The sequence below is a fragment of the Toxorhynchites rutilus genome, chromosome 1 (assembly GCF_029784135.1).
Source record: "Toxorhynchites rutilus septentrionalis strain SRP chromosome 1, ASM2978413v1, whole genome shotgun sequence".
Classification (NCBI taxonomy): domain Eukaryota; kingdom Metazoa; phylum Arthropoda; class Insecta; order Diptera; family Culicidae; genus Toxorhynchites; species Toxorhynchites rutilus.
This window is the reverse complement of record NC_073744.1, coordinates 36,794,574-36,821,850: the sequence shown is the minus strand read 5'-3', so window position 1 is coordinate 36,821,850 and position 27,277 is coordinate 36,794,574. Positions and strand designations below refer to the sequence as shown.

Here is a 27,277-nt window from a genome sequence, read left to right as displayed (position 1 = left end):
ATCAATCAATGAACGGTTCTGCGATTGGACCCATGAACATGCGCTTAGTAAGAAAACATGGATGTGATAACGGAAAATAAATTTTAAGCGGGACGAAGTTCGCCGGTTCAGCTAGTATCGAATGAAAATTTCATTGTAGCTCGAATCGTATTCACGAGTAGTGATGAAAATGACTATATGATAAAATATGCAGTATGCCAGCAGGCGTAATCATTTGTCGGATCTGGTTGTAAGACTAATATACCCTCATATGACCCTTTTATTTCCACTTTTCTTGAAAGACGGTCCGGCAAAAAATTAATTTTGAGAAATGAAATCGAATGATACTTTCAATGGAAAGCAATGATCATCCTTTTACACGTGAAACTGAATGTGACATGATGAGCTATTCAAATGATAATAAATAGGGCAATTTCAATCGTCGTGTAAAAGCGTCTGCTTCAAAGAAAACGACAGCAAAACGAAAACGAAATAGAAGCATCGATGTTTCGGTATGCGTAGTGAATACACACAATCGAAATTGGAATTGGCTGCAGAGAAAGGAAGAAGTTAAAAAATCATTTTCATCTTTTAGTTTCGAAATTTTCGAGCCCTGATCATTAGTCATATTGTCAGTGTACCCAATATTGCTGCGGTTTACTGACATTTTGGTTCAATCAATTACTGTTGTTTACAACTCGGTCCGGTTATATAGTCGAATAGTGGCTAACTTTAAACTCCATGTTAAATGTGAACACCTCCATGTGAAACCGAAATATGAAAATCGCTCATGCAGTTAGAATGAAACAGCGCATTTTTCGATTTCAATCCTCGTAAATGATATGTTGATAAACAAATGACGCCATATTGATTTTGAATTTCAGTAGCCTATATTCAATTGATGTCTAACCCCTGTTAGTGACAGCATGAACATTCTGGGCAACGCAATAGAAGCGTATTCCAGATCGAAGTAGAGCATTATTGCTAACAACACTTCTCGAGAGATACATTGGGTGTATCCATAAAAGAATTTGTTGTTTGTATTCCATTTTCGCGGAGCATTGGCAATTTTCAAAAAATTGAAGCGAAACGGGTTTTTCATCAAGAGCGAAAGTTGTACCGAAACCCCCATCTAGGAAAACAATGTCTTGTATTTTCAATATTACAACATTCTAACTTGCTTTTACGGTGTCTTCATCCCGTCATTTCGTCGTTATCCTCTTAAACTAATGAAAATAAATCGGTCGCTCTCGGTTGATGTACGTTACTATCAGAATACACATTTTAACAGAGAAGTTCAACGATATGAAAATAATATGGATTTTCGAACAGAAAGAACTATCAGACAGCTCACCCTTGATTATGTATTTAACGTGTCCACATGGACATTATCCATACCCCCTCCCCCCTCACCGTGGACAAGTGTGGACATTTTCGTAACCCCTAATACACCCCCCCACCCTCAAGTTGCCCACGTGGTATGTGGACAGCCCCAAACTAATTTTTTTCAAACTGGCGTACACGATATCTCAAGTTCTACTGAACCGATTCATGTCGAATTTATATGGATAAAATCTGCAGGAATCTCTATCTATTTTATTACATATTTTGATAGGAGGGTAAGTTAGGGTAGGGTAGGTTTCTTTTCAAAAATTAATGCTTTATTCTGCAAAAATGGTTGCAAAATTTAATATTCAATGTATTGCCCATCGCTAGTCACAACTGTTTCCCACCTTTCTGGCAATTCACGGATCCCTTTGCGGAAATAATCGGCCACGAATCGATCCACTTTTTGATTTCATCAAAATTGAAGAAGTGCAGATCAACCAGGCCATGTTGCATCGATCGAAAAAGGTAGTAATCGGACGGAGCAATGTCTGGAGAATACGGCGAATGTTATAGGACCTCCCTTTTCAGCGTTTACAAGTATGTTTTAACCTAAAGTGACCAGATGGTCAGAGGTCTAACGCGGGACACAAAAACAAAACGTTATGTATATACGTTATGTGAACATAAACCACAGTTTAGCGAGTCTAAACTGATCAGTATTATTTCTTTCTGAGTATCGGCACTCAGTTGCGATTTTTCGATGGTTTAGATTTTGTTTACGCCCGAAAATCACTCGCTCAATCAGAGCATTTACGCCTGGCAAGCACGATTCAAATTCTACAATTTTCTTCAAGTTATCGAATGGAATGCTCGAAAATTCCAATTCATTTTTCATCGATTTTAGTGTTAACGTATGCATTAAAAAAAAAGGAATAATTTCGGATGGTGTCTGTCTGCAACAAAAATGATTCAATGATGTTGAGTCACAGCAGCAACACTGTCAAGCAACTTGATGATTTTTCCATACTGCAAGCTCCACCCCACAGCGAAGGAGTTGGACATCCTGAGGCACTTTGTGTCCGCCATATATAGCCGATCTGGTATTTACAATATCTTTGCCGCTCCTTAAGCCGGGATGTCGAAGCAACCCTTTTTTATGCGTAAGCGTCAGACGAGACCGGCCGTATCTGAGCAGTAAGCAATCGCCCAGAAGGAGTGCTGGTAAAAAACTTCTTTTCGGCGAAAGAAGTGAAAAACTTCTTTTCGCACTCATAATGAAAGACGAGACGTACTTGATGCTAGAATTCAACGAATGGCAGGGGACCGGGTATTTTACGTTCCCCAGGTAAGCGATGACGTCGAATATATCATTCACATCATGTTCTCGAAGAAGGTCCTTCTCTGACAGACGTGAAGGCCGCTCTTCTTTCGAGTCATATGGTGAACGGGGAGATATATAATACGAAGTGCTTGCCGGAGTCGGGAAGGTGATGTGGTCTTTATGCCGAACCTGTGATCAGCCCATTATGCCAAAAGATCACTGGAGGATGGATCGGCTGGAGATAAACATTATCGCGAAGACTACCAACCTTCCCAACATTCCCCAGCTGCGCCCGATAGAGAACTTTTGGGCGAATGGTCAAAATAGAAAGACAGACGACCACCAAAGCCACGAAAAAGTAAAATAACACGCCGATGTACATCTTTTCATCGGCCATGGTTCAGGTTCCGGCCAACTTCCGTAAAAAAACGTTAAGCCATGACCGAGGTAGGGGACCAAAGATAATTTTTTTGTCTGACTCACGTTGGTCCCTGCGGATCAATAGGGGACTTTTATAAAAATCATTTTCAAGTTGACACTCTCTAAACAAAAAGCCTAATGTCGGTGCGATGAAACCAGCTCAACGTATTAATCTTTGGATGCATTAGAAGCGCTCTTGAACAGTCTACCAAATAAAAGTTTTTTTGAGGTTCATCCATTTAAGAAAATCAACATGATCAAATTGTGATATTGAAATATATTGATATCGCGAGACATTTACGATTCTTTTGCCAAATGCGGGACGTTTCGCGGGACGGAATCTTACGCGGGACATTTTGTTGAAATGCGGGACTGTCCCGGACGTCTGGTCAGTTTATTTTAACCGGTTACGCGACATGCGGCCGAGCAACACAACTTTTTTTTAACCCCCTCACTTTATCAGCTTTTAACTATTCTAGTTAGGAATATTTTATCTCCGTTCAATTTTTGTTTCATTGTTAAAAGATAGATGAACAAATGATGTTATAATGAATGGTAAAAATATTCTGTTTTATTTATACAGAACTTGAAAAAACTTTCGAAATTCGTGTCTCTACATTAGAATGCCACCTTAAGCATAGAGCTGAATAAAACCATAAAAACGTCACACTGATGGGGAATCGTTGGTTGAGCCAGAACCATCTGAAGAATAAATGTCCAGGGAACAAAGCGAAACTCAAAACGACGATTCAGTAGATCTGGAGGAGCATTCCATCCAGTGACCAGAAATCTCGCCACGGCGCATGCAGGCAGTGCTAGGCGATAAACTCAAACATAATGATTCAACTAGATGTTTGAGTTCAATTTTGCGATCATCTGTAGTAAGACATATCCTCTTTCAATGTCAACAATAATTACCTGCAAAAGTAAATCAATAATCCGTATCAACAATTTTTGCACTACAACTACATCATGCATGCTTTGATGATTAAACATTATGCATTCTATGTACGATTTATTTATATTATAATAACAAGGTTACAAATCTAAGTTTAATGCTCGAGAAAACTGTGAGCTGCTTATAAATAAGTGTTTATGCAACAGAAAAAATCCACTCTCCACAAACCAATAAAATCTCATCAGTCTTCCTTCAGCAGTTCGTGCCAAACCGAGAGATCACCGGTAGCCGCCTTAACCACCTCCTTCAGTTTATCACGTGCCAGCAAACTAGGCAGGGCATCCCAAACATTATCCGGTGTTAAACATTGGACGAGGCACCGTTTCAAAAATGCAAGTTTTGCACTAAAATATGAAAACATCTACAGTTAGTGAAACAATAAACCGTTTGATTTGATTTACCATTCTTTCTCCAACATCCCCCGAAGGCCTTCGGATGTATCTTCAGTGCAAGAAACCTTCTCAACGGGAGCTTCCAATTCGGCTAGCCTCGCCTTCAGTCGTTCATTTTCCTCCACAAGTGCGGCCAATTTTGTCTCTGCTTCCGTTATGCAGTCTTGCACCGGTTTGATCGTTTTCTCCATCTCGCCGATTTCCTGATCAAGCTGATTTATTGTTCGATTGCCTTCCTGTATTTTGTTCTGGAGGGTCTCTGATTTGATGAATGCTATGAATTATCGGACAAAATAACAATTGTTATATTAAACCTTTCAAGGTGGCGGCTTTTTCAACACGTCTCGTCAGTTGGGCGGATGCTCGGGCGCAATTGGCGCTTTCAACGCAGATCATCTGCTGCCAGTTGCTGTATTCGGATAGGGTCATTGGTCTATCCATTGTTGGTTTATTGTGGAACACTAAATTAAAACAAGTGATATATCTTTCAGTTTAGCCGATCACTATCGAAGACAATTGTGCGAATCTGTTTCGTTTACCGTTTACATTTCGAATTGAGCTAACCCTGCAACTGGGCATATAAACATGCTATGACACTAAGCAAGGTTGCCAGAGAACTAACTTAACTCAACATTTCGTAGAAGAAAAATAAACAGAATTCAGGATATAAATTAACCCATTAGTGCCCAACGTATGAAATTTAATGCACAAAAATGTCCTTTTTTAAAAAACTGTTTTTGATGAAACTAAAGTGTAAAGCGCATTTTAAATGATACCACATGACAATTTAAGAGCTTTTTTTGTGTCAGAGTCATTTTATCTGTCATTTTTGTTGTGTATTGAAACTTGAAAAATTCGAGTTTCCCACAAAAGTCGCAAAGTAAACATAACCTACACCTGGGCAGTAATGGGTTAATGATGAAAATCACTCCTGAATAAAACTAACTATATGAAAGAGTGATGGGTAAGTAGTTAAAAAATCGTAAACGAAAATAATAAAAATTAGGGTTTTCGTGTTTTTCAGGAGAAATTGGCGCAATGTAGTTGCAGATAAGATAGAGAATTATAATTTTGTTACCGAAGGAAATCTTTTGATAGACAAGGGTTGTGTCCCAGCAAACATTAAATCGTATAAATTCCATAATTAAAGGTGATATACATACATCCAAGCCACATTTGGATGATATATGATGCGTATAACTGGCAAATAGATGCAAAAGTGGAGGCGATATACGAATATGTCATATAATATGTGTATATAAAACCATATATAATGATATACGATGAATATTATTAATTTTTGATACGAATTTATATGCATCCTAGCCTGTGTAAACGTTTTCCGATTCAATGTTTGCCGGGGTAGTATCGCATGCTGGATACTCGCTAATTATTGATGGTGTTGAACAGTTCAAATTCCCAACATGTAGAAGCCGAAGAAATTGAAACATCTATCGGATTTTTACAACTCAAAACAGACCGTTCCGGAAGTCACTACAATTACGAAAAACAGTAGAGGTTTGATAAATCACGGTTTCTCAAATTTTAATACAGTTCATTTTCTGATAGAGGTTAAATTGAAAATAACGGTCCAGGAGACTATTCTTGTTTCTATTGAGAATGAACAATGAGATCTTGAAGAGAAAAAAATTTGAGTTGAGTATTGGGACAAATATTCGAAAGAAGTGCTGTTTCTTCTTATTGCGAGCGAACTGAATTTTACTGCAATCACTGACAATTTAGAATTCAGAAAACAGCTTTTCCGAGCCCCACTGTTGAACAGCATATTGAACTAAGGATAGTCCGAGGAATATGAAGCCATCGGCCTTCGCATTGGATTGGAAATGAGTTTGTGCTCTTCCAGCAGTTCCTTTGTCAACATGAATAAACATTAATTCGGGCTTTCCTTACTCTCTCTTCTACGATGCTCCGTGCTCATTTCATTCTTTACCGTCAATTGGACTTCACGGCATATTGAAGCAACTCCACTCAGACTGAATACGTTTCTCTCTCATGTATGATGTATGTATGTATGGATATTTGAGTTCACGGTGGGGAGTCTTCAGAATACAACGAGCGAAGACAAAACGGGTGCTGTGTGTGTGTATAAAATGAGGTGCGCTTCACACAAGTGAGAAGCGATATTTAGTATCTGAATTCTGCGCCGTGTTCATTGTGCGCTCTCATGTTTGTGAATTCGGTACACTTCGTACCAAGAGAGAATAGGTGTGTAAATCATCAATCATGCATCATAAATCATGTCAGGGTGGAATAGTAGTGGTTGTTAAACAAAATAACAACGCACCCCCAGAGAAGCAGCCGGTTCACAAATTTGACAACGCAAAATTTTCTGCAAACGTCAGAATGCTGTTTTTTTTCTCTCCGTTCTGCGTTGGTTGCGGTTGAGTTGTTTTATAAAACAGTGATTTTTTCTTTTTTTTTTTTTTGCGTGTATTTTTTAAAAAATCGGAGCAAACAATCATAACAAAATAAAAAAAACATCCTCGTTTAATAACCACCGGTGCGACAAAGAAAGTAGTAAAATGGCAACCATGATAACAAAGATCGGTGCGGAAATGGGTTGCTATCCAGAATAGCAACGATTGAAGGTGTGAAATTACCTATGCTTATAGCAAACCCACCAGTGAGGATGATCTTAATGGAAATTGACGCAAGTTACTCACATTGACCGAGAGTATATTTCCTTCCATTGAGCATTGAGCTTCGGTTCACGATTTCGGGGAGCATCAAAGATAATAATTGATTTTCAAGTGGAATGAACACGATTTTCAAATAAAAATTATGAAATAAAATTAACTTCTCCGTATCAAATTAGTATTCTGTGTAAACGGAAACTTTGGTGGAAAAATTTCATGGGGAAATTGTGTCTGAAGACAAGTTTAAATTACAATGAATGGTTTCATTCAAAATACCGGAAACATAAATAGGCAAATTGTCAAATAAGATTCAGCAATGCGTGTTTAGGTAATTAAATAACATGATGTAAAAATGTTCATTTTGATTTTAACATCAAAACATTATCCCCGAGTCTCCTAATCTCATACACTTAGAAAAAACCTCGGTAGAAAACTACCAAATACCTTTGGTAATACAAACATTAGTAGAATGTACAAATAATGCCACCTGTCCCACATTCCTACAAAAGTAAACTTAAATGTTGTCATATCTGAAGACTGGTGAGGAAATCGCGTATTAACCACTTTTTTGTTGCCATAAGGCAATACGGTGGTAAGAGCTTTGATATAATACTAATACGTGCATTTTCGCCGGGAAAATATAGCCGATATTGGGCTTACGAATCATGGTTGTGCTTGGCATATATGTTTATTAGTACGGAAGAAAATGACTATAGATTGGTAGTATTTAACGAAAAATTCGTTATGTTTAATAATTATTTCTCTCAGTGTAGAGATTACACTTTCGAGTTTGGGGCCCATATTATTCACCCGAACTATAAAGTCGCCACCAGACGTCGACTCTGTCAAGGAAAGTAGAGTGGAAGGTAAAACGTAATGTCAGAATTGCCGTTCGGACGTATCCCGTAAGTTTGAACTTATTTACATAGATGGTATCCAAACAACACTAAACATTGACTACAGTTTCGCCGGCACGGTTGATTGTCGTTATGAACCAGCACAAAAAACAAAGCTGCAAATTATGCGCCAGTGGCGGTACCACGATCAAAGCACTCCCTGAATCACATTAGCCGAGCCAGCTGGCAGAAGCATATGCATAAAGGTTACTATTTTCAACGACAACTGTTTATTTATTATACTGCTTCAAATACCTTCGACGAAATCAAATGTAACCATACCAACGTAAGTAATAACATAAACAAATCCAAACTTTTCGTCTTGCCATTCCTCAAACGTCTTTTCTAAATAGTGTAAATCAAGGCGTTGTATAATAGGTGGACCGCAATGTCAAAATTGCTGTTCGGCCATTGCTCGTGAAAAAACAAATTTGTTTACAAAACAAGTCGTGTCTTTTGGTGACAAATGCATTCGTTGGCAAAATAGCTGCTCGCGCTTTATTGCCGAATCATAACAGTGCAGAAGGATGTTTGAGTATATCTTTTCGCCTTTCTTTCCAAGCAAAATGTACTTCTGTTTGGCTCCCATCGGCGGGGAAAAGAGTACTACCAGCTTACGGCGATGGTGACAAACAATAACGCTGATTGTGGCTCCACTGATTTCGCTCAGGGAGGAGGAGAATGCTGTGCATATACCGGGAAGGAGATCCGGAAAGGGTTTGTAACGGTAATTGGCTAGAGCAAAAGGAGGTTGTGTACTATATTCCACATATATATGCTTATGTTTTCCTTCGATTATTTTCCTTAGCGAGTTGACATTGAAATCATAACCACACACCCAAACAAAAAGTAAATAATTCTGAAAGTACCGTCTCGCTACTCGTCTCACGTCATGTCATGAAAGTGTCAAAAACGAAACACCTATAGTTCAGCATCTTGGTGTAAATTACGAGCCACCTGTTAACTCTACCATCTTGGACTCTGTAAAGCTGTCATTGCGTTTTGTGAAAAATCAACTTCAGCTTCAGGGAACGAGGTCGCCCACGAATTCCGTTTTATGCAGTAAATTATGTTCAAGCAATAAAATATGTTTTGTAAGATTCCATATCAGACCATATATTTTATGGTATTCAAAATACTGAAACAAATTTTGTGTCGTAATTCCTGATCGACCATTCTCATCAAACGGTACACTTGTTCCGGCTTGTCATTTTCCACTCGCATCAAAACATTTTCTTCACACAACAGTGCTGGCAGGCTTCTGTCATCGCTTCATATATTTGCCGAAAATCGTTGTAAAACTCAAAAAGTTTTCAGAAAATTATATCGCGTTGTATACGCAAGCATCCTCTGCAGCCGTCGATAGTGTTAAATTGTTTAAATTCGTAAAATCCAAGCGGAAAAGTGCTATTCTTTGAAGCAGAAAAATCCGACTCATCGATCGGATAGCTGTCAAAAGTGAGAAAATCGAAGCTGCCTTCGCAGGGACATTTGTATGTGTTGGTGCAATCGCTCTCAGCTGGCGGTTTGTTTTTGTTTGGCTTCGAGTTTAGCACGAGTCGGTACGCATTGTTTGTAAACAACTAGCACCCGGTCAGTCTACAGGTGCGCTTGTGTGTGTGTGCGTGTGGGTTTGTTTACACCGGCAGCCGGTAAACTTGTTGCTCGACCATGATGGATAACGACAGCGAGAATGAGAATGATCAGGATAATGATAATGACGACAACGATAACGATTATGAGGGTGGGGAGCTCAACTTGGCGGGATTCCTGTTCGGAAATGTCGACGAACATGGTCGGTTGGAGAATGATTTTCTAGACGAGGAAGCGAAACAGCAGCTGTCCTCGCTTTCAAGGTTTGAGGAATCGGATATCTGATGCTGGTGTTCGGATGAATATGATTTTATTTTGTTTTTTCTACAGAATGGGTCTTTCATCACTCCTAGCCGATCTGATGCCGGACGAAGCCGAGAAGCCGATAATGAACAGCGACAGCGATGATTCTTCCTCGAGCGATGACCGTAGGTATTACGACAATGATGATGATAATAACAGTTTCAAGATGAAAGCGGAAGATGCAGTCGATTACTCGGACATAAACGAGCTTGCGGAAGACCTGCCGGTTGCGATTGAACCATCCGAGGGCAAAAGAGGTTCCGGAGAGGAAGACGACTACGACGATATCGAGGCAGCCATACCCGTTTCAAAGGTGGGCATGAAGAGGGTAACCTCTGAGGATGGACGCGCAAGAACTAGTGATGAGGATGATGATGATGATGAAGAAGAAGGCAAGGGGGTGGACGATAAGGCACTTATGCCTCCTCCCAGTGCTCCCGTCAGCGGAACGGATGCCAAGGGTGAACTCGAAGAAGCATCCGGGGAGAAAGCGAAAACTGAGCGAAAGCTAGACACACCTCTCGCGGCGATGTTACCGTCGAAATATGCTAATGTCGATGTGAGAGAATTGTTCCCTGATTTCCGACCGGACAAAGTGCTGCGATTCTCACGACTGTTCGGGCCTGGTAAAGTTTCAAGTTTACCGCAAATTTGGAGAAGCGTTCGTCGCAGACGGAGGAAGAAACTTCAGAAGTCAAAAATTCGGGAAGGCTCTGACTCAACCTCGGATTCGGATGAACCACGTAAGAGGCATGGTTTCGATTTGAAGTACGCACCCACTCCGTCCCGAGACAAATGGATGTCCGATGACGAAGACAAATTGTTATGTATCACCCGGGAGGAAGAGAAAGAAGAGAAGCAGGAACAGGATAACGGTGGGGATTCAAAACCAAAGGTAGCTGATTGGCGTTTTGGTCCTGCTCAGGTTTGGTACGATATGTTGGATGTTCCAGAAACGGGGGAAAACTTCGACTACGGGTTCAAACAAAGCGATAGAAAGGAAGTGGTGGAAATTAAAGGGGAACCCGTCCCAGATGATGCATTTTTAATGGTATCTCAGCTACACTGGGAAGATGATGTGGTTTGGGATGGCAACGATATAAAGCACAAAGTTTTGCAAAAACTTAACTCAAAAATCAATGCTGCCGGGTGGCTTCCTTCGAGCGGTTCTCGTACCGCGGGAGCATTTAGTCAGCCGGGAAAAAGTATGCCAGCATCCCCGGCTGTTTCCGGTTCCAAAATGTCCAATTCAGCCCAAAGTAAGATGACAAAAACTCAGATGATAATCAATGCTGCGCAAAATAAGCAACAGGAAGAGAATGACGACACGTGGTACAGTCTTTTCCCGGTGGAAAACGAGGAGTTGGTATACAGCAAATGGGAGGACGAGGTAATTTGGGACGCTGAAGCGGTCACCAAAATTCCAAAGCCAAAAGTGCTTACGCTGGATCCAAACGACGAAAACATCATTCTGGGCATACCGGACGATATTGATCCGTCGAAAATTATTCGGAATGTCGGTCCCACCCCTAAGGTGAAAATTCCACATCCCCACGTCAAAAAGTCAAAAATTCTTCTCGGTAAGGCCGGGGTTATTAATGTGCTGGCGGAGGATACCCCGCCGCCGCCTCCAAAAAGCCCAGATCGGGATCCTTTCAACATTTCCAACGATGCGTACTACATGGCAAAATCGTCAGAAGCAACGCTCAAACTCAAAGTGGGCGGAGGCAATCTACTGCAGCATTCCACCCCCGTTGTGGAACTACGTGCTCCCTTTATCCCAACCCATATGGGTCCGATGAAGCTGAGAATGTTCCACCGTCCGCCGATGAAGAAATACTCCCACGGATCGCTGGCTTCGGCAAATCCGCAACCGGTACTGCCGTTGCTGAAACATATAAAAAAGAAAGCGAAACAACGCGAGCTCGAGCGCATTGCTTCTGGTGGTGGAGATGTTTTCTTCATGCGTACCCCGGACGACCTTTCTGGCCGCGATGGAGAACTGATTCTGGTGGAATTCTGCGAAGAACATCCGCCCCTCATGAACCAAGTTGGAATGGCTACTAAAATCAAAAACTATTACAAACGTAAAGCGGCGAAAGATTCCGGTCTGCCGGAATTTCGCTACGGCGAGACCCATATTGCGCACACTTCACCCTTTCTCGGCATTCTACATCCGGGTCAGTGCGTCCAGGTGATCGAAAACAATATGTACCGAGCGCCCATCTACCAGCACACAATCCCGGAGACTGACTTTCTGGTCATCCGTACGCGAAACAGTTACTTCATTCGGGAGATCGATGCCCTTTTCACAGCCGGCCAGGAGTGCCCATTGTATGAAGTTCCCGGACCAAACTCCAAGCGCGCCAACAACTTCGTTCGAGACTTCCTCCAGGTGTTCATCTACCGGTTGTTCTGGAAGAGTAGGGACAACCCGCGCAAGATTCGGATGGACGACATCAAGAAGGCCTTCCCGGCTCATTCGGAGAGCAGCATCCGGAAGCGTCTCAAGCAGTGCGCCGATTTCAAGCGTACCGGAATGGATTCCAACTTTTGGGTCATCAAGCCGGAGTTCCGATTGCCCTCGGAGGAGGAAATTCGGGCTATGGTTTCGCCGGAACAGTGCTGTGCATATTTTAGCATGATAGCAGCCGAGCAACGTCTGAAGGATGCCGGCTATGGAGAGAAGTTTATCTTCGCCCAGCAGGAGGATGACGACGAGGAGATGCAGCTGAAGATGGACGACGAGGTGAAAGTTGCACCGTGGAATACGACCCGGGCCTACATTCAGGCCATGCGTGGCAAGTGTATTCTGCAGCTGAACGGGCCGGCCGACCCGACCGGCTGTGGGGAAGGCTTCTCGTACGTACGGATGCCGAACAAACCAACGGTGAGTGGAGTTCAATGCTTTGGGTCAACAGAGACCCATGTCTCATATGCGCTCGGTAAATTCAAAATATTAATAAGTTCGCTGTTGGTATTTCGGGGAGGAAGTAAAGTTTCACTTTTATTCGGCGTCCTGTATTCTAATTATAGGGTTGTTTGAGTTTCTTGTTCATAGTGCAACACAGCTTCAAGTTCAACTATTGTCTGGATAAGACAGTATCAGATTTTTAAATTGAAGAACGGGGGATTGAAGATATCAAATACATCAACTTTTATATTGTTTTTCAGAAAATGTGGAAAATTAAATTTGTTTTTATATAATTGAGTAAAACATTTGAATTGAGGACAAAATAAGATGTTTAAGTATTTGTGTCAACCAGGAAATTTACAGTAGAATGTACTTCGCATTTCTCTTGAAAATCATTTGCACTATTATCATAAGTTCAGAATCGACAATTATGCGTAATTCCTGGTGTCTTTTTTTCTGATTATGTGGAATAAGATGCACGGTCAAGCGTGTTCTATTCCCACAGTTTGAACCATAAAGGAGTCAGATGTGCAGTATTTTATTTTATCGATGGTTAAAGTTCCATTTAAATGTAATTGGTGATACATTATTTTTGTGAATTGAAGTTTGAATTTATTCTTGGAATAAGAAGGCAATTCAGGCATATGAAAAAATACGGAGTGTGAATGGAATATATCGGTGATAAATTTAAGTAATAATGGATTGTATCTTGTTTTTTATAGTTAACTAGCTGACCCGGCAAACTTCGTCCCGCCCAAAATTTGTTTTTGACATCCGGCGATCCTTTTTTTGGTATAGATAGAAGAAAATATAGGAGTGCCTTTCATCACATTAAAATCCATTTCCAGTTTCGAACAAAGATCAATTTCGCTAGCGCAAACATCAAATGGACTAACAGCACTTGTCACTATATAATTGTAGAACATATGGGAATTTAATTTTCCGAATTTTCCCTTTTTCCTTCAGAGTTTACCGAAAATTTTCAATTGTCATGTTTGGAGGGTGTCATACCATCATAGAAACATTTGTCATACCCAAAAATCATATCCCAAATTGTGCTTGATTAGTTCTCGAGTTATGCTGAAGTTTGTGTTTCGTTTGTATGGCAGACCAGCACCCCCCCCCCCCCCTGGGAGGGGGGAAGGGTTTCTAACCACCATAAGAGAATTTTGGCTTGAATTATCATGCAACCGTGAGTACTTCCAACATTGTTTTGTATCTTCCATATAAATTTCATATTGAATGCAAATAATTACGACACGATATTTTGCTTGTCAATACAGATATACTTCGCCTACTGCTCCACCTCTATATGTGCCTCATTGATTGCACCCTAAAACCTCCATATGCCTAATTTGGTTTCATTTGCTTGATTAATTCTCGAGTAATGCAGAAACTTGTGTTTCATTTGTATGGCAGCCCCCCCTTAGAGAGGGGGTGGAGTCTAACCACCATAAAAACATTTATTGCACCCTAATACCTCAATATGCCCAATTTGGTTTCATTTGCTTGAATAATTCTCGAGTAATGCAGAAATTTGTGTTTCATTTGTATGGCAGCCCCCCCCCCCCCCCCCTTAGAGAGGGGGGAGGGGTGTGGAGAGTCTTACCACCATAGAAACATTTATTGCACCTTATACCTCAATATGCTTAATTTGGATTCATTTGCTTGAATAATTCTCGAGTAATGAAGAAATTTGTGTTTCATTTGTGTGGCAGCCCCCCCTTAGAGAGGGGGTGGAGTCTAACCACCATAAAATCATTTATTGCACCCTAATACCTCAATATGCCCAATTTGGTTTCATTTGCTTGAATAATTCTCGAGTAATGCAGAAATTTGTGTTTCATTTGTATGGCAGCCCCCCCCCCTTAGAGAGGGGGGAGGGGTCTCAAACTATCACGAAAACCTTCCCCGGCCCTAAAAACCCCTACATACCAATTTTCATGTTGATAAGTTCAGTAGTTTCCGAGTCCATAAGAATCAGACAGACAGACAGAAATCCATTTTTATATATATAGATCCGCTAAACCGGCAAACTTTGGCCCGTCCATAATTGGTTCTTTAAAATGAATACATACTTTCAGACATTGACATTTTCTAACCAAGCGAACGTTTTTGGGTCCAATCGCAAAACTCTTCATTGATTGATCACCATTTGAATCTTCAAAATTTCCTTTTATTTTAAATTCCCTTGTTCTTCTACCAAAACTCGTAATTACAATATAAAATTATTTTCAGCCACAATTCTCGTACAAAATTCTTCAATCACTTGTTGATTACATCCGTTACAAGGAATACATGTTTGATACGGAAAATACAACAAACTAAAGACAACCAAAATCGGACGATTCCTTCCTCGAGTTAGAGAGGGGAATAGTGCCTAACCACCATAGAAACATCTCTTGCCCCCTAAAACCTTCAACTACCTAATTTGGTTCCATTGGCTTCATTAGTTCTCGAGTTATGCAAATTTTCTTGTTGAATTTGTATGACATTTCTTGTCCCCTAAAACGTCCACATGCCGAATTTGTTTCCATTTGCTTGACTAGTTCTCGAGTTATGTAGAATTTTGTGTTTCATTTGTATGGTAGCCTCCCCTTGGAGAGAGGGAAGGGTGTCGAAGCACTATAGAAACATTTTTTGTCTCGTAATTCCTTCATATGCTAAATTTGATTTCATCTGCTTGATTAGTTTTTGAGTTATGCTGAAATTAGTGTTTCATCGATCGCTTTTGGGCGAAATATCTCTTCAGGTCCCATTCCACCAAGCGTCTTCGAATGGCGCGATTGGAAATGTCCAGATCCAACCTTTCTTTAATCGCCCGAATGGTCGTACGTAAGTTTTTCTTTATTTCCCGGATGATTAGCGTGTCCGTTCTTGCATCAGTCTTACGCTTCTCATCTCATGCATTCTATGGTCTCCAGCTACATTTTTCTTCCATCAACGTAGAAAATGGAATCACAAATACGGCTTGGTTATTTTGCCATTTCAATTACCTAAAAATGAAGGATTTTTAATGAAAGTAGTTTAAACTGAATAAAATTAGCAAATGTTCCAATGATCTGCAAGTGCACCCATGGCCGAGTGAATAGCGTCTCACACCATCATGCCGGGTGTTCGGGTTCGATTCCCGTTCTGGCCGGGGGATTTTTCATCAGAGAAATTTCCTTCGACTTGCACTGTGGTCACGCGTATTCTAGAGCTTGCCCCTCGGAATACATTCAAGGCGTGTTATTTGGCTTAAGAAATCTCAACTAATATTAATAAATGACGCTAGTTAATGCATACGTTGAGACGGCAAAAGTTCCACAGAGAACGTTAACGCCATTCAAGAAGAAGAAGATCATTGATCTGCACAAATTATTCACAGCCGTCAAAGTTTTTAGAGAAAACAGAGAACGTTAAGTTCCATGCCTTGGTCCGGGAAATCTGTTTCTTCCCTCAGAAATCAGGATCACCTCCTTTTAAAGTTTTAAGTATCCTAGAAATATTACCTTGATGTATCTGAAAGGACCCCACATAGGCAATATAACAGACAGAAAAGAATCTTTCATGTTATCAGGGAGTCCACTGTTAGACAATAGATTCTGGGTTTTGTATTTTGAAAGAAATCTTTTTTCTACTTCTAAAGCAACAAAATAAGGAGGAAATCGAGAGCCAGCCGAAGCGCACCGTTACCGGTACCGATGCTGATTTGCGTCGTCTCTCGCTGAACAACGCCAAAGCGCTGCTCCGCAAATTCCAGGTGCCCGAGGAGGAGATCAAGAAGCTCTCTCGCTGGGAGGTCATTGACGTGGTGCGCACGCTGTCCACTGAGAAAGCCAAAGCCGGCGAGGAGGGGATGGATAAGTTCTCGCGTGGCAATCGGTTCTCGATTGCCGAGCACCAGGAGCGCTACAAGGAGGAGTGTCAGCGCATTTTCGACCTCCAGAATCGAGTGCTGGCTTCGTCGGAGGTGCTTTCAACCGATGAGGGCGAATCGACCGCCTCGGAAGAGTCAGATCTGGAGGAGTTGGGTAAAAATTTGGAGAACATGTTGGCGAACAAAAAAACCTCGACGCAGCTGTCGCTCGAACGGGAGGAACAGGAGCGACAGGAGCTGCTGAGAAAGATTATGGAGGAGCAAGGAAGCTCCAAAGGTGGCAAGAAAAAGGATGAAGACTTGAAAGATCTTCCCCAGACACCTACATGTAAGTGTTTAGCTATTTGAAATAAACCTCATTTTGATAAATAACTTTTCAGCAAAAATCCTCAAAATCACGCGCACTTTCAAAAACTCCGAGGGTCGCGAGTTTACCCGGGTTGAGATAGTGCGCCGTTCACCGGTCATCGATGCGTACGTCAAAATTCGTACCACCAAGGATGAGGCGTTTATTCGACAGTTCGCTACCCTGGACGAGGCCCAGAAAGAAGAGATGAAACGTGAGAAACGTCGTATCCAGGAGCAGTTGCGACGTATCAAGCGCAATCAGCAGAAAATTGGCATGATGCAGCAACAGCAGCAGCACAGCGTCGGAACGCCCATCAGTCTGGGTGATCGTGAAACGCTGGGAAGCTCGAAATCTAGCGGCAGTCTTTCGACGCCCAAAGAAGGCCAGATGAAGGAGAGTAGCCCATCGACGCGCAAGAAGGTTAAGCTGAAGCCGGATTTGAAGCTGAAGTGCGGTGCGTGTGGACAGGTTGGTCATATGAGAACGAACAAAGCCTGTCCGCTGTACACGGGAACGATACCGACACCATCGCTGAATGTGGCGCTGACCGAAGAGCAGGAAGAAGAAATCGAAAAAGAACTGAACGCGGACGATGAGGATTTGGTCAATGTAGACGGAACGAAGGTCAAGTTGAGTGGTAAGTTGCTGAAGCGCCACGAGGATGTGAAGAGACGAACGTTGCTTCTGAAGGTACCGAAAGAAGCGGTTAATAAGAAGCGGCGTCGAGGCGGAGGCGATGTGAATTGCGATTATCTGAAGAGGCACAATAAAACAGCCAACCGAAGGAGGACCGATCCGGTGGTGGTGCTGTCATCGATTTTGGAGCAGATTTTGAACGAACTGCGCGATATGCCGGACGTTTCACCGTTTATGTTTCCGGTGAATGCGAAACAGGTAGTCGACTACCACAAAATTGTCCAACGCCCGATGGATCTGCAGTCGATCCGTGAGAACATCCGTCAGAAAAAGTACCAAACACGGGACGAATTTATCGCCGATATCAATCAGATTGTTGAAAACTCTTCTCTTTATAACGGCGCGAAAAGTTCTCTCACCCTGGCTGCACAGCGAATGCTTCAGAAGTGCAAAGATCGAATGCAGGAAAAAGAGGAACGATTAACGCGGCTGGAGAAGAGTATCAATCCGCTACTCGACGATGACGATCAGGTTGCGTTGTCCTACATGCTCGGCGAGTACGTAAATGGTCCGCTGAAGGCGATGCCCGAGAGTTGGCCCTTCCTGAAGCCCGTTAACAAGCGGCTGGTGAAGGATTACTACACCATCATACGGAGGCCGATGGATTTGGAGAAAGTTTCGAAGAAGGTGGCAACGCATAAGTACCACTCGCGGGTGGATTTCCTGCAGGACATGCAGCTGATCGCAGATAATTGCGAAACGTATAACGGAAGTGAGGCGAATTTCACCCGGCAGGCCAAACATATGGTGGAAGTAGTGCGACAGGCCTTAGATGCGGTGAGTATTGATCGAGTGTGCTTAAATTCAATCGTTGCTGGTAACGCTGGAATTAATTATCGCTTTTTCGCATCCAGATGGACAACATGGCACAACTGGAGAAAAACATTGCCCTGGTTCAGGAACGCGCGCGCAACGAGGCCGACATCGATTGGGAGGATGATGAACGTGATTCCAAGGTAGGATGAGCTGACCCACTACAACTAAATTCGATCACACTTGTTCACTCGAGCGAAACTTACAGTTCTTCCAGGGATCCCGCGATAGCTCTCCGGATCAGGACTTTGGCGAAGTGGATACTAGCAATTTGGAACGTCCGTCGTCGGCCGCCTCGATGGCATCCGGTAGACCTGGGCCAAGAGGGTTGATCAAACCGGGACTTGAATCTAAGAAGGGTCGCGGTCGGCCAAGGAAGACCGCTATACGGGAGGAGGGTATGTCGGAGATGCACCAAGCGAAACAAGCATTACTTTTTTCATTGAACGCATTCTTTTGTCATTTGTCGTAATTTTTTCTGCATGCTTTCTCATTAATCATATGTTTTAAACGGAACTTATTTTGGAAGGCTTTGTTTTGAAACGGGTATCGGTTTTCTTTCTGTATATTTGAGATAACACTTTTCGTAGCTTGATGATTATAATGCATGCTTCTAGGTTGTGGTTTGTAGCACCCTGTGATGACCGTAATCAAAAAAATAATAGTTGCTAACGCAAGTTAATCTTGATTTCTCCAAACAACTTTGAGAACTTCTTATGTTTTCTGAACCAAATGATCGATTTCTGGTGTCCGGAGCATATCAACCTCAAAATCAGCAAATCTCTTCCATACCGATGATCATTTGGTTATCCGTTATCGCAATGTCAGCGTCAGAGGAGTTCAACATCATTATGGCCAGCGTAGCCACCACATTAATATTTCTGAGAGGTTGAAATCTCAGAAATATTAATGTGGTGGCTACGCTGGCCACTTCATGACGTCGACTTTGTTATCCTGGAACCACTTTTTGACGGTCTTGGCGGTGTGCTTCGAATCGTTATCCTGCATGAACTGCCAGTTCATGGGCATCTCCCACTCGGCGTGTGGCAGCATAACATCCATTAGGATTTGGGCGTAGAGGTACTAATCCATGATCAGAGGGCCAACCCCGTACCAGCAGGAGCATTCCACAAGATAATGTTCCCTCCTCCATGCTCAAATGTATTCATGATATACTGTGGCATGTAAGCGCAGCCTATCTGGCGTAGACCCAAGTTTTTCCGTCCGAGCCGATGAGGTTACCCTTCGTCCTATCCGGCCACAGTATATTTCGCCACAAATATGTGCAAAAAGTATCCCACTCGTTCTTTTGAAATGCCTCAGCTAACTCGCGTAACTTCACTTTACACGATCGTTCAAAACGAGTCGATGCACTTGTTTTACAATTTGTGGACTCGTAGTCTTTTTTGGCCTTCCACAGCGAAGTGCATCTGCGGTGCTTGTACGGCCCATTTTAAATTTACTAAACCACTGCTAAACTGTTGTTCTCGAAGGAGCAGAAGTGGAATAACATTTCGTCAACCACTGCATTGATTGTTCAGAAGTTTTTTCCATCAAAAAACAATACGGATGCTCAGGTACTGACACACAACTGTAGTTTGTGAACAAATAATCGAAATGTCATGAAACTTATCACATGAGCTAGTGACAGATGAAACTCTCAAAAAGAATCTTGTGCATTTTTAGGGGCGCTATCTGTTGAAAGATTCCGGGACTTTTCAGCCTATGTTGTACTTTTTTGTGCGGACTATTTTCCAGATTTGGCAAGATTCGGACTCAATCTTATTAATGCATATTTTCGGCGGTGAGACAAGTATTTTTTGAGTAGCGTTTCATTTTTTATGAAAGTGTAGGAAAATTACTTGAAGATTAGTTTGCTTCTGAAGAGCAAAAGTGTTTCAGCGTAACATTCACAGCGAGCAATGAGCACTGCTTTTATTAGAAGAGAGCGTTTCATTCATACATACAGCTTTAGAGAACTGTTTTCGATAACAAACTACACTTACTAATCATTGAGTTATTAGCTTGATCTTTGAACGAAAATTACGTCTGACACCGAATAGCCTATTCATGTACCACTACTAAACGACAGCATGTCGACACGTTTGCAAGCATTTAGTTCATTCAACCGATCTTCTCGACAACGTTGCGCCTTCTCTTGTCCATGTATTTGTGTGTCATGTGTGTACGATTACGTCTATCGCCTAATTATGTGTCCCGTTCGTCGTCCCACAGAAGTTGGACTAACACACTTCAGAAAAACAATCCTTCAAAGTTACTCACTATTTTCAAACTAGATTTCCCCGGTATGACGATGTCACAGATTATGAACGAGTTGCTGGTCAAGAGATCTCGTGGTCGTCCTCGGAAGAAAAGCTACGGTACGCACGGTGACAGCAGTACGCAGAGCTTTCAGCACGGATTCGGTGCTCGCGATGATGCTCATGAGATGATGATGGCCAGTGGTGCTGGAAGCGGAGGGACGGCAGGCGTTGGGTTCGAAGGTATCCCTTCGAGCGCTTCCACACCGCTGCTGGCTTCCGATCCGTCCGCCTCGGCTTTCGAGATGAACTGGATGGTTAACACGGGTACTTCCGTGGATGGTAGAAATTTAGCCGATACTACTAATAATTCGCTTCCATTCGAGCGCACCACTGATACTTCTTATAGTGATGGTTATCGAGGGGACATGGGGCTTTTTGGGAGAGTCAAGCAAGGTAAGTACCGGTAGATTAGCACACTGATTGGACGTTCTATTGTATATTTATTGTTAGTCTCTAGCCAAGCACACGATATATATTGTAGATGCATGAAGCACAATCCTGAAAAAGGCTAATACGCATTTTAGTTTATTACTCAATAGTTCCAAAGCCACTATCATTTTATGTAACATCGTAACATCCTAGGCACAAGGTATTGCGCAACTTTCCTCTGATATTTTCAAAATATTTTTCCAGGAACTGGTCAATATTCGTCGGAGGACGATTTCGAGGAAGTCACCAACAGCGACAACGAGGGCGTCTCGGTTATGCTGGAGAAATCGAACGCAGCATCCATCTCGTCGTCGGTTCAGCCCCCGCAGGATGAGGGCGACAGTCAGCAGGCTGCTGAAGCCATGGTTCAGCTCAGCGGGACGCAGTACTTCTCCCAGACGGTGGAAGAATCGATGGAAATCGATCCCAACTATGACCCCAGCGATTTCCTGGGCATGTCCGGCCGACAGTTGGTATCCGAGAACACAACCATCCAGGTGGAGCAGAGTGAATCGATCCAGTTCCAGTACCAGCAAAGTGCCACGAGCGCGTTCGACCCTAACTATCCACAGTTTCAGCATCAACAGCTGCAGCAGCAACAACTTCAGTTTGGAGATCAGCAGCAGATGTTGGTTGGTGATGACCAGCAACAGCTGCAGATGCAAATGCCTTCGATGGAACAGCAACAGCAACCTTCGGCCCTGCCACCGTTGCAATCGCTGCATAAGGATCTTGCCATCTCGGATAGTGATGACGAGCAGAACAATTTGCAGATGGATATATTCAATAACACGAATGAGAATGACGATAATGACGATGGTGGAGACTTGTGGTTCTAAGCAAGTCGATTGTGGATGTTGTTTAATAGAAAATAATACTTATTATACTGTTATGAAGTACGGAATAAAAGTCCTTGTGGTTCTATACCCTAATTATAGATAGAATATCAGATATTCCATTTATTTTTGATCATTGTTATCACACTAGGCTCTGCGGAATGCACGAATCTGCATGTCCGTGTTGTTTACTTCCTGACCTGATAATCACGCAGGTGCTAAGGATTAACGACTTTTGGATGCCAGTGCCGACCAGTTGATTCTCGATGTTCAACACTGTAGGTACCGCCAGAAGTGACATCGGGACCATTCCAGTTCCAGAGAGAACGACTGGAACAATTCTAGAGACCACGGCTCCTTGAGTGCCACTGCCAACTTGCAAATTTTGCGACCGCGGTTCTCTAGATTTTGATTCAGTGGAATAGCGACATCGATGAGGGTGACTCGTCGGTCGCTTATATCAAGACGGCTGTGGTAGATCGAGAGGTCAATCAGTACAATGCGATCCCAGTACCACTTGAAACGGTCATTTTCCAGGACAGGTGAAGGCAGGTCAAACAAAACAAACATTTCTCGGTATTGTTCAATTTATTAGAACTACTGATCAATCATTCCCCGCAGGCTTTTTACAATAACTTCAAATGTCCGGTGATCAAATCGATCACCTCATTCGGGGCGGGCCCAATCGCCAAAACCGTCTTACTGTTCGGTTCAATCTGTGTGCGGCCTGCGTCCCGAATCAGACAGCAGTTCAAATTGTTCGCTTTGGCCGTCTTGTAAACCTCCATCATCTGCTGCTCGCTGTCCACCTTCACGGCAATTTTAGCCTGTCCGGTGTGCTGCCACTTGCGCAGAATCGTAGGGGTTTTCTTTGAAGCACCTTCGTACGCGCCAACGGCAGCGTGTCCACACTGGGCCGCAATTTTACCTTTGCCCATTTTAAGATCGTTTCGTACCACCAGTATCATCTTGTACTCGCCACCAAAGTCGGAGAAGACCTGTGGGGAAAATCATTTAAAAAAATCACAAATAGCAAAAGTAATCATTAAGCAGGGACTTACATTTTCATTTTGTTTGGGAGGCTTCTCTTCTGGTTCAGATTTTTTGCCAGGTTTGCTTTTGGTCATCCTGTTTCCATACTTGTAACCAATGAGAAATGATCCCAAAACAGCAACCACGGTATAAATGTGGGCGGATTCCATCATGTTACCGCTCGAGGACCAGTGTATTCCATTGGCAAATTCCTAAAACTGTTACAGCCGAATCCGCGAACTGACTGCCCAAGCCACAAAAACGTGATTGCAATCGAGCTACATAAACAAGTCGACTTCAAACCGAAGGAGTGCGTTTAGCATTTCTCCTTGGCTGTTATATGGAGGTGGGTCATCAACTGAAATATCTCTGATATCTTCATAAATTTCGTAAAATTAGATTGTTTCTGATTATGTAACCTGTGAAAGATTTGATAGTTTGTATTTCGTTTGTACAACTAAAATTTTTTGACGTAGGACTATGTCTAACCGGAAGATATAGGGAGTGAAATGGAAATCTAGGCACTGAACAAGTAGGAAAAAATGCAAGATTTGGAACGCTTATAACTCGAGCATTTCTCAATAGATCGCGAAGGTTTTTGCATCAATTGATAGAAAATATATCTACGCATCTATCATAATGAATAACATTTTATTTTTCTTGAGATAAATAATTGAATAATTGTGAAATATCAAGCATTGTCAAAATTTGTCAGCAGCGAAATAGAATGAAGCACGATTGGAAAGGAAAAAGAAAAAAATGAACGAAACATTGGTCGCAGTCTCACACATGCGTAATTCTCGAGCCAGCCAGTCAGCTTAAAAATCCCCGCTCCGCTGCCGTAACGATCATTCTCGTTCAAACCGTACACCACATCGGTTCGCATCACAACACATCAACAAACCAACCCAAGCAGCCATGTCTGGACATGGTAAAGGGGGAAAAGTGAAGGGAAAGGCAAAATCCCGCTCGAACCGTGTTGATCTGGAGTTCCCCGCAAGGGTAGCTAGGCCGAGCGCGTTAGTACCAGTGCACCAGTCCACCTAGCCGCCGTTATATAGTTTCGGCCGCCGAAGTGATCGAGTTAGCAAAGCTGCTCGTGACGATAAGAAAACCCGCATTCGGAACAGAACACATTCGGTTCGGTGGACATCAAGACAACAGGCAGTTGCAGCGAGTGGCGAGTGGCAAACGCAATCGCAAAACGGCATCAGGTAGCAGAAGAAAAAAGTTTGTTCTTTATACAAACTAACTTATCGAAATGGTTTTTTTCAAAACCACGAGTACTAAGTTTGCTAAATTGGAACCATTCCATAAAACAAGGCGCTTTTCAGGGCCATTAAACCTTCCAAAAAAGAGTTTAGGAAATACAGTTCAATGTTTTCTAAAACATTATCCAAAATAATAATAAAACACAAATTGATTTTTTCATAATTTGTTTGCCAGGATCTGATGAGTATGTGAATTTGGCAGTTGTTCTGAGCTTATTGATAGTTAGGGACTTTCCTGATTATTCAATTTTCACCAATTCTTAAATTGTTTCCAGATTGAAAGTACAGTAATTTACAATTAGTTCGACATTTAGCTAATTGGAAGGACATGTAATGCGACTTATTTAGATGGACATTTTTGTAAACATAGAGATCCAAATTATGACCCCACATTGAAAGTCGACACTGTTCCACTGTCATCGCAAATGTTCAATTACAGGTTAAAATCGCCTCCAATGCGGCACTGAGTGGCGCTTCGGCACGTCGCATTGAATGTTATTTACTGTAAAATAAGTCACAAGCTGGATGGGAAGAAATTTTCCAACTGTGAAAGCTGTGGCGAGTGGCAAATGCAATCGCTATACAGAAAGGTTTAGCCGAACAAGATGGGGATATCGAATGATAACAAAACAATAAACTCTTTAGATTGAAGATAAACTTGTGATCCTGAAAAGGACCCTTTTCAGCCTGCATGTGAATCCAACGAGCGAACAAATCGTAATGAATGTATTTTTTTGCCATCGCTCCCTTTTAACGCTCATTCGTTCGTCTCGTTGGACTCGCCCCTCTGGCTGAGTCTGCTGATTTGTCTCTATCCTGTGAGTGTGTACCGCTAGAGTATAAAACACGCGGACCCCAAAAAAATATCTTATTTTCTTTCGAACCGTAAACCCGTGTGGTTGTACGGCATCGGCATCGTGGACGTAACAAAGGAGGACAAGTTAAGGGAAAGGCAAAGTCTCACTCGAACCGTGCAGGTCTCCAGTTCCCTGTTGGTCGCATTCACTGAATGCTCCGCAAGGGTAACTAGGCCGAACGGATTGGTGCCGGAGCACCAGTATACCTAACAGCGATTATAGAGTTTCGGCCGTCGGAGTGCTCGAGTTGGCTTGCAAAGCTGCTGACGACAATCAAAAAACCCGCATCAAGAACAGAGCAGCTTCGGTTCGGCGCTCATCAAGGCAACAATTAGTTTCAGTGAGTGGCAAAGTGTTTCTCCGGCACGTCGCATTAAATGTAATTTACTGAACAACATGTCACAAGCTGGATGGGAAGAAATTTTCCAACTGTGAAAGCTGTGGCGAGTGGCAAACGCAATAGCAAAACAGGAAGGTTTAACCGAACAAGATGGGAATATCCAGTGATAACAAAAACACAACACCAAAGGTTCTTTTCAGAACCATCAACATATTCATAAAGAGTAAACAGTAAACTAATCCATTTTTCAGGTAGATAGGTAGGTATTCACGTAGGAGAAGAAAATAAAACAACATATTTAAAATATATCTTTAACAAAAGCTGTCCCCTTTGTATAGTCCTACGTCACTCCGGTTATGTCCCCGACATTACCCACCCGTCTTTTTTTTTTCGCGAAACGTCTATAGCCGGGTTCAGACGGTGCGAGTAAGCATACGAGTCGGTCTAGTCAGTTACTGCAGTGCAGCTACTCACACCGTGTGAACACATCATGCCCGTTAGTGTCATGTGTAATCCGGCGTGCGAGCTACTTCAAAGTTTTTTGAATTCACTCGCACTCGCATCCCTCAAAACGTCAAAAACTGAATTTAGCGTTCGAATCAGGGATGCCAAATGTAAAGAAATGTCTCTATTTTTAAGATATTTGAAAATATGCGAAGATATTTATAGACTTGAAAATTATTGGAAAAACAAATAAAACCCTCATAGTTTCTAAACGAAATCGTTGTTATTTTGTTACGCACGCTGGCGGGGTACGCTCTCTTTTTGAGATAATTTTCTTGAGAATCTCTAATATCAGGCACAATTTTCATTCAAAATTCACTCACAACCTGCAATTAAGTATTGTTCTAAAAAACAGAATACATATTCGATTTTAAAAAGTACATTTTCATTCATAATTTTATTTTCTGATGCGTATTTATTCCACCTGCAAATCTACTATTATTTTTATTTCACAAATTGGCACACGAAGCTGCCAACAAAGCAAAATAAATAAAATTAAAATCTTAAAAATTTAAAAATCTTTTAGGTTGCCATTTATAGCATCACATACTTCCGGAATTATCTTGGCTATGAATGCTTTCGAGAATCTAAAAAATATCGACAACAATCTGAACGATATTCCAGAAGCAAGGCACATCAATGTCGTTTTTTAATTGCACTCTTGCAGGTATAGCATTCCTCATGAGTGTATCTTGGCGTTGTATTTTTGGACCAATGCAACAATCCAATCCAACAGTGTTTCCACTAATTCAGGTGTTTTTTTCAACACTGCTATGTACTCTAGACGATCATTATCGTAGAGTTCCTTCAAGATTTTATTTGTTGTTCCTTTTTCTCGCATCCAATTCCTGGCCCATATCCTTTTGCCTTTCTGCTTTTTCGGATAGTATCTTCAGTTCGAAGAAAATCCGCACAAAATATTTTTATACACGGTCAGCGTGTATTTCGCAATAAAATTGTGCAACTAAATAAAATAGATGCAACTGAAAACCTGAGACGAATACTGCCTTAAGGCCCATTTATACGTTGCTAGTAACTGACTTGAGAATGAGCAGCTACTGACCCGGTGAACTCCCTTGACAATTGGTTGACTCGCCTTGTCCGTTCACACAGTGTGAGCTGCTGACGAGAAACTAGATACTACAGCATTGGCTTACCAGGGATGCCAGATGATTTCTCAAATGTCCATCAAATAGTCAGAA

At 42.1% G+C, this 27,277-nt stretch overlaps 3 protein-coding genes across 4 annotated transcripts; 1 reads left to right on the top strand and 2 right to left on the bottom strand.

Moving 5' to 3' along the window:
* Positions 1 to 4,051: 4,051 nt before the first annotated feature.
* On the bottom strand, positions 4,052 to 4,959 carry LOC129762767 (uncharacterized). The gene is made up of 3 exons (XM_055761291.1): positions 4,714 to 4,959; positions 4,409 to 4,658; positions 4,052 to 4,351 (listed from the first exon to the last, which is right to left on the bottom strand). Exons 1-3 carry the CDS (start codon positions 4,838 to 4,840, stop codon positions 4,189 to 4,191), a joined length of 540 nt encoding a protein of 179 aa, XP_055617266.1. The 5' UTR covers positions 4,841 to 4,959; the 3' UTR covers positions 4,052 to 4,188.
* A 4,234-nt stretch (positions 4,960 to 9,193) lies between these two features.
* Positions 9,194 to 22,184, top strand: LOC129771725 (transcription initiation factor TFIID subunit 1). Of its 2 annotated transcripts, XM_055775705.1 has the most exons (8): positions 9,194 to 9,808; positions 9,876 to 12,738; positions 16,394 to 16,952; positions 17,005 to 18,446; positions 18,524 to 18,625; positions 18,691 to 18,880; positions 20,780 to 21,199; positions 21,440 to 22,184. In XM_055775705.1, exons 1-8 carry the CDS (start codon positions 9,624 to 9,626, stop codon positions 22,072 to 22,074), a joined length of 6,396 nt encoding a protein of 2,131 aa, XP_055631680.1. In that variant the 5' UTR covers positions 9,194 to 9,623; the 3' UTR covers positions 22,075 to 22,184. The 2 variants fall into 2 exon arrangements, with proteins under 2 accessions (XP_055631680.1, XP_055631687.1); XM_055775712.1 differs by lacking the exon at positions 20,780 to 21,199.
* Positions 22,185 to 22,640: 456 nt separating this feature from the next.
* Positions 22,641 to 23,386, bottom strand: LOC129771736 (probable peptidyl-tRNA hydrolase 2). Its single transcript, XM_055775726.1, has 2 exons — positions 23,133 to 23,386; positions 22,641 to 23,069 (listed from the first exon to the last, which is right to left on the bottom strand). The coding sequence occupies exons 1-2, from the start codon at positions 23,274 to 23,276 to the stop codon at positions 22,698 to 22,700; spliced, it is 516 nt and encodes a 171-aa protein (XP_055631701.1). The 5' UTR covers positions 23,277 to 23,386; the 3' UTR covers positions 22,641 to 22,697.
* Positions 23,387 to 27,277: the final 3,891 nt, after the last annotated feature.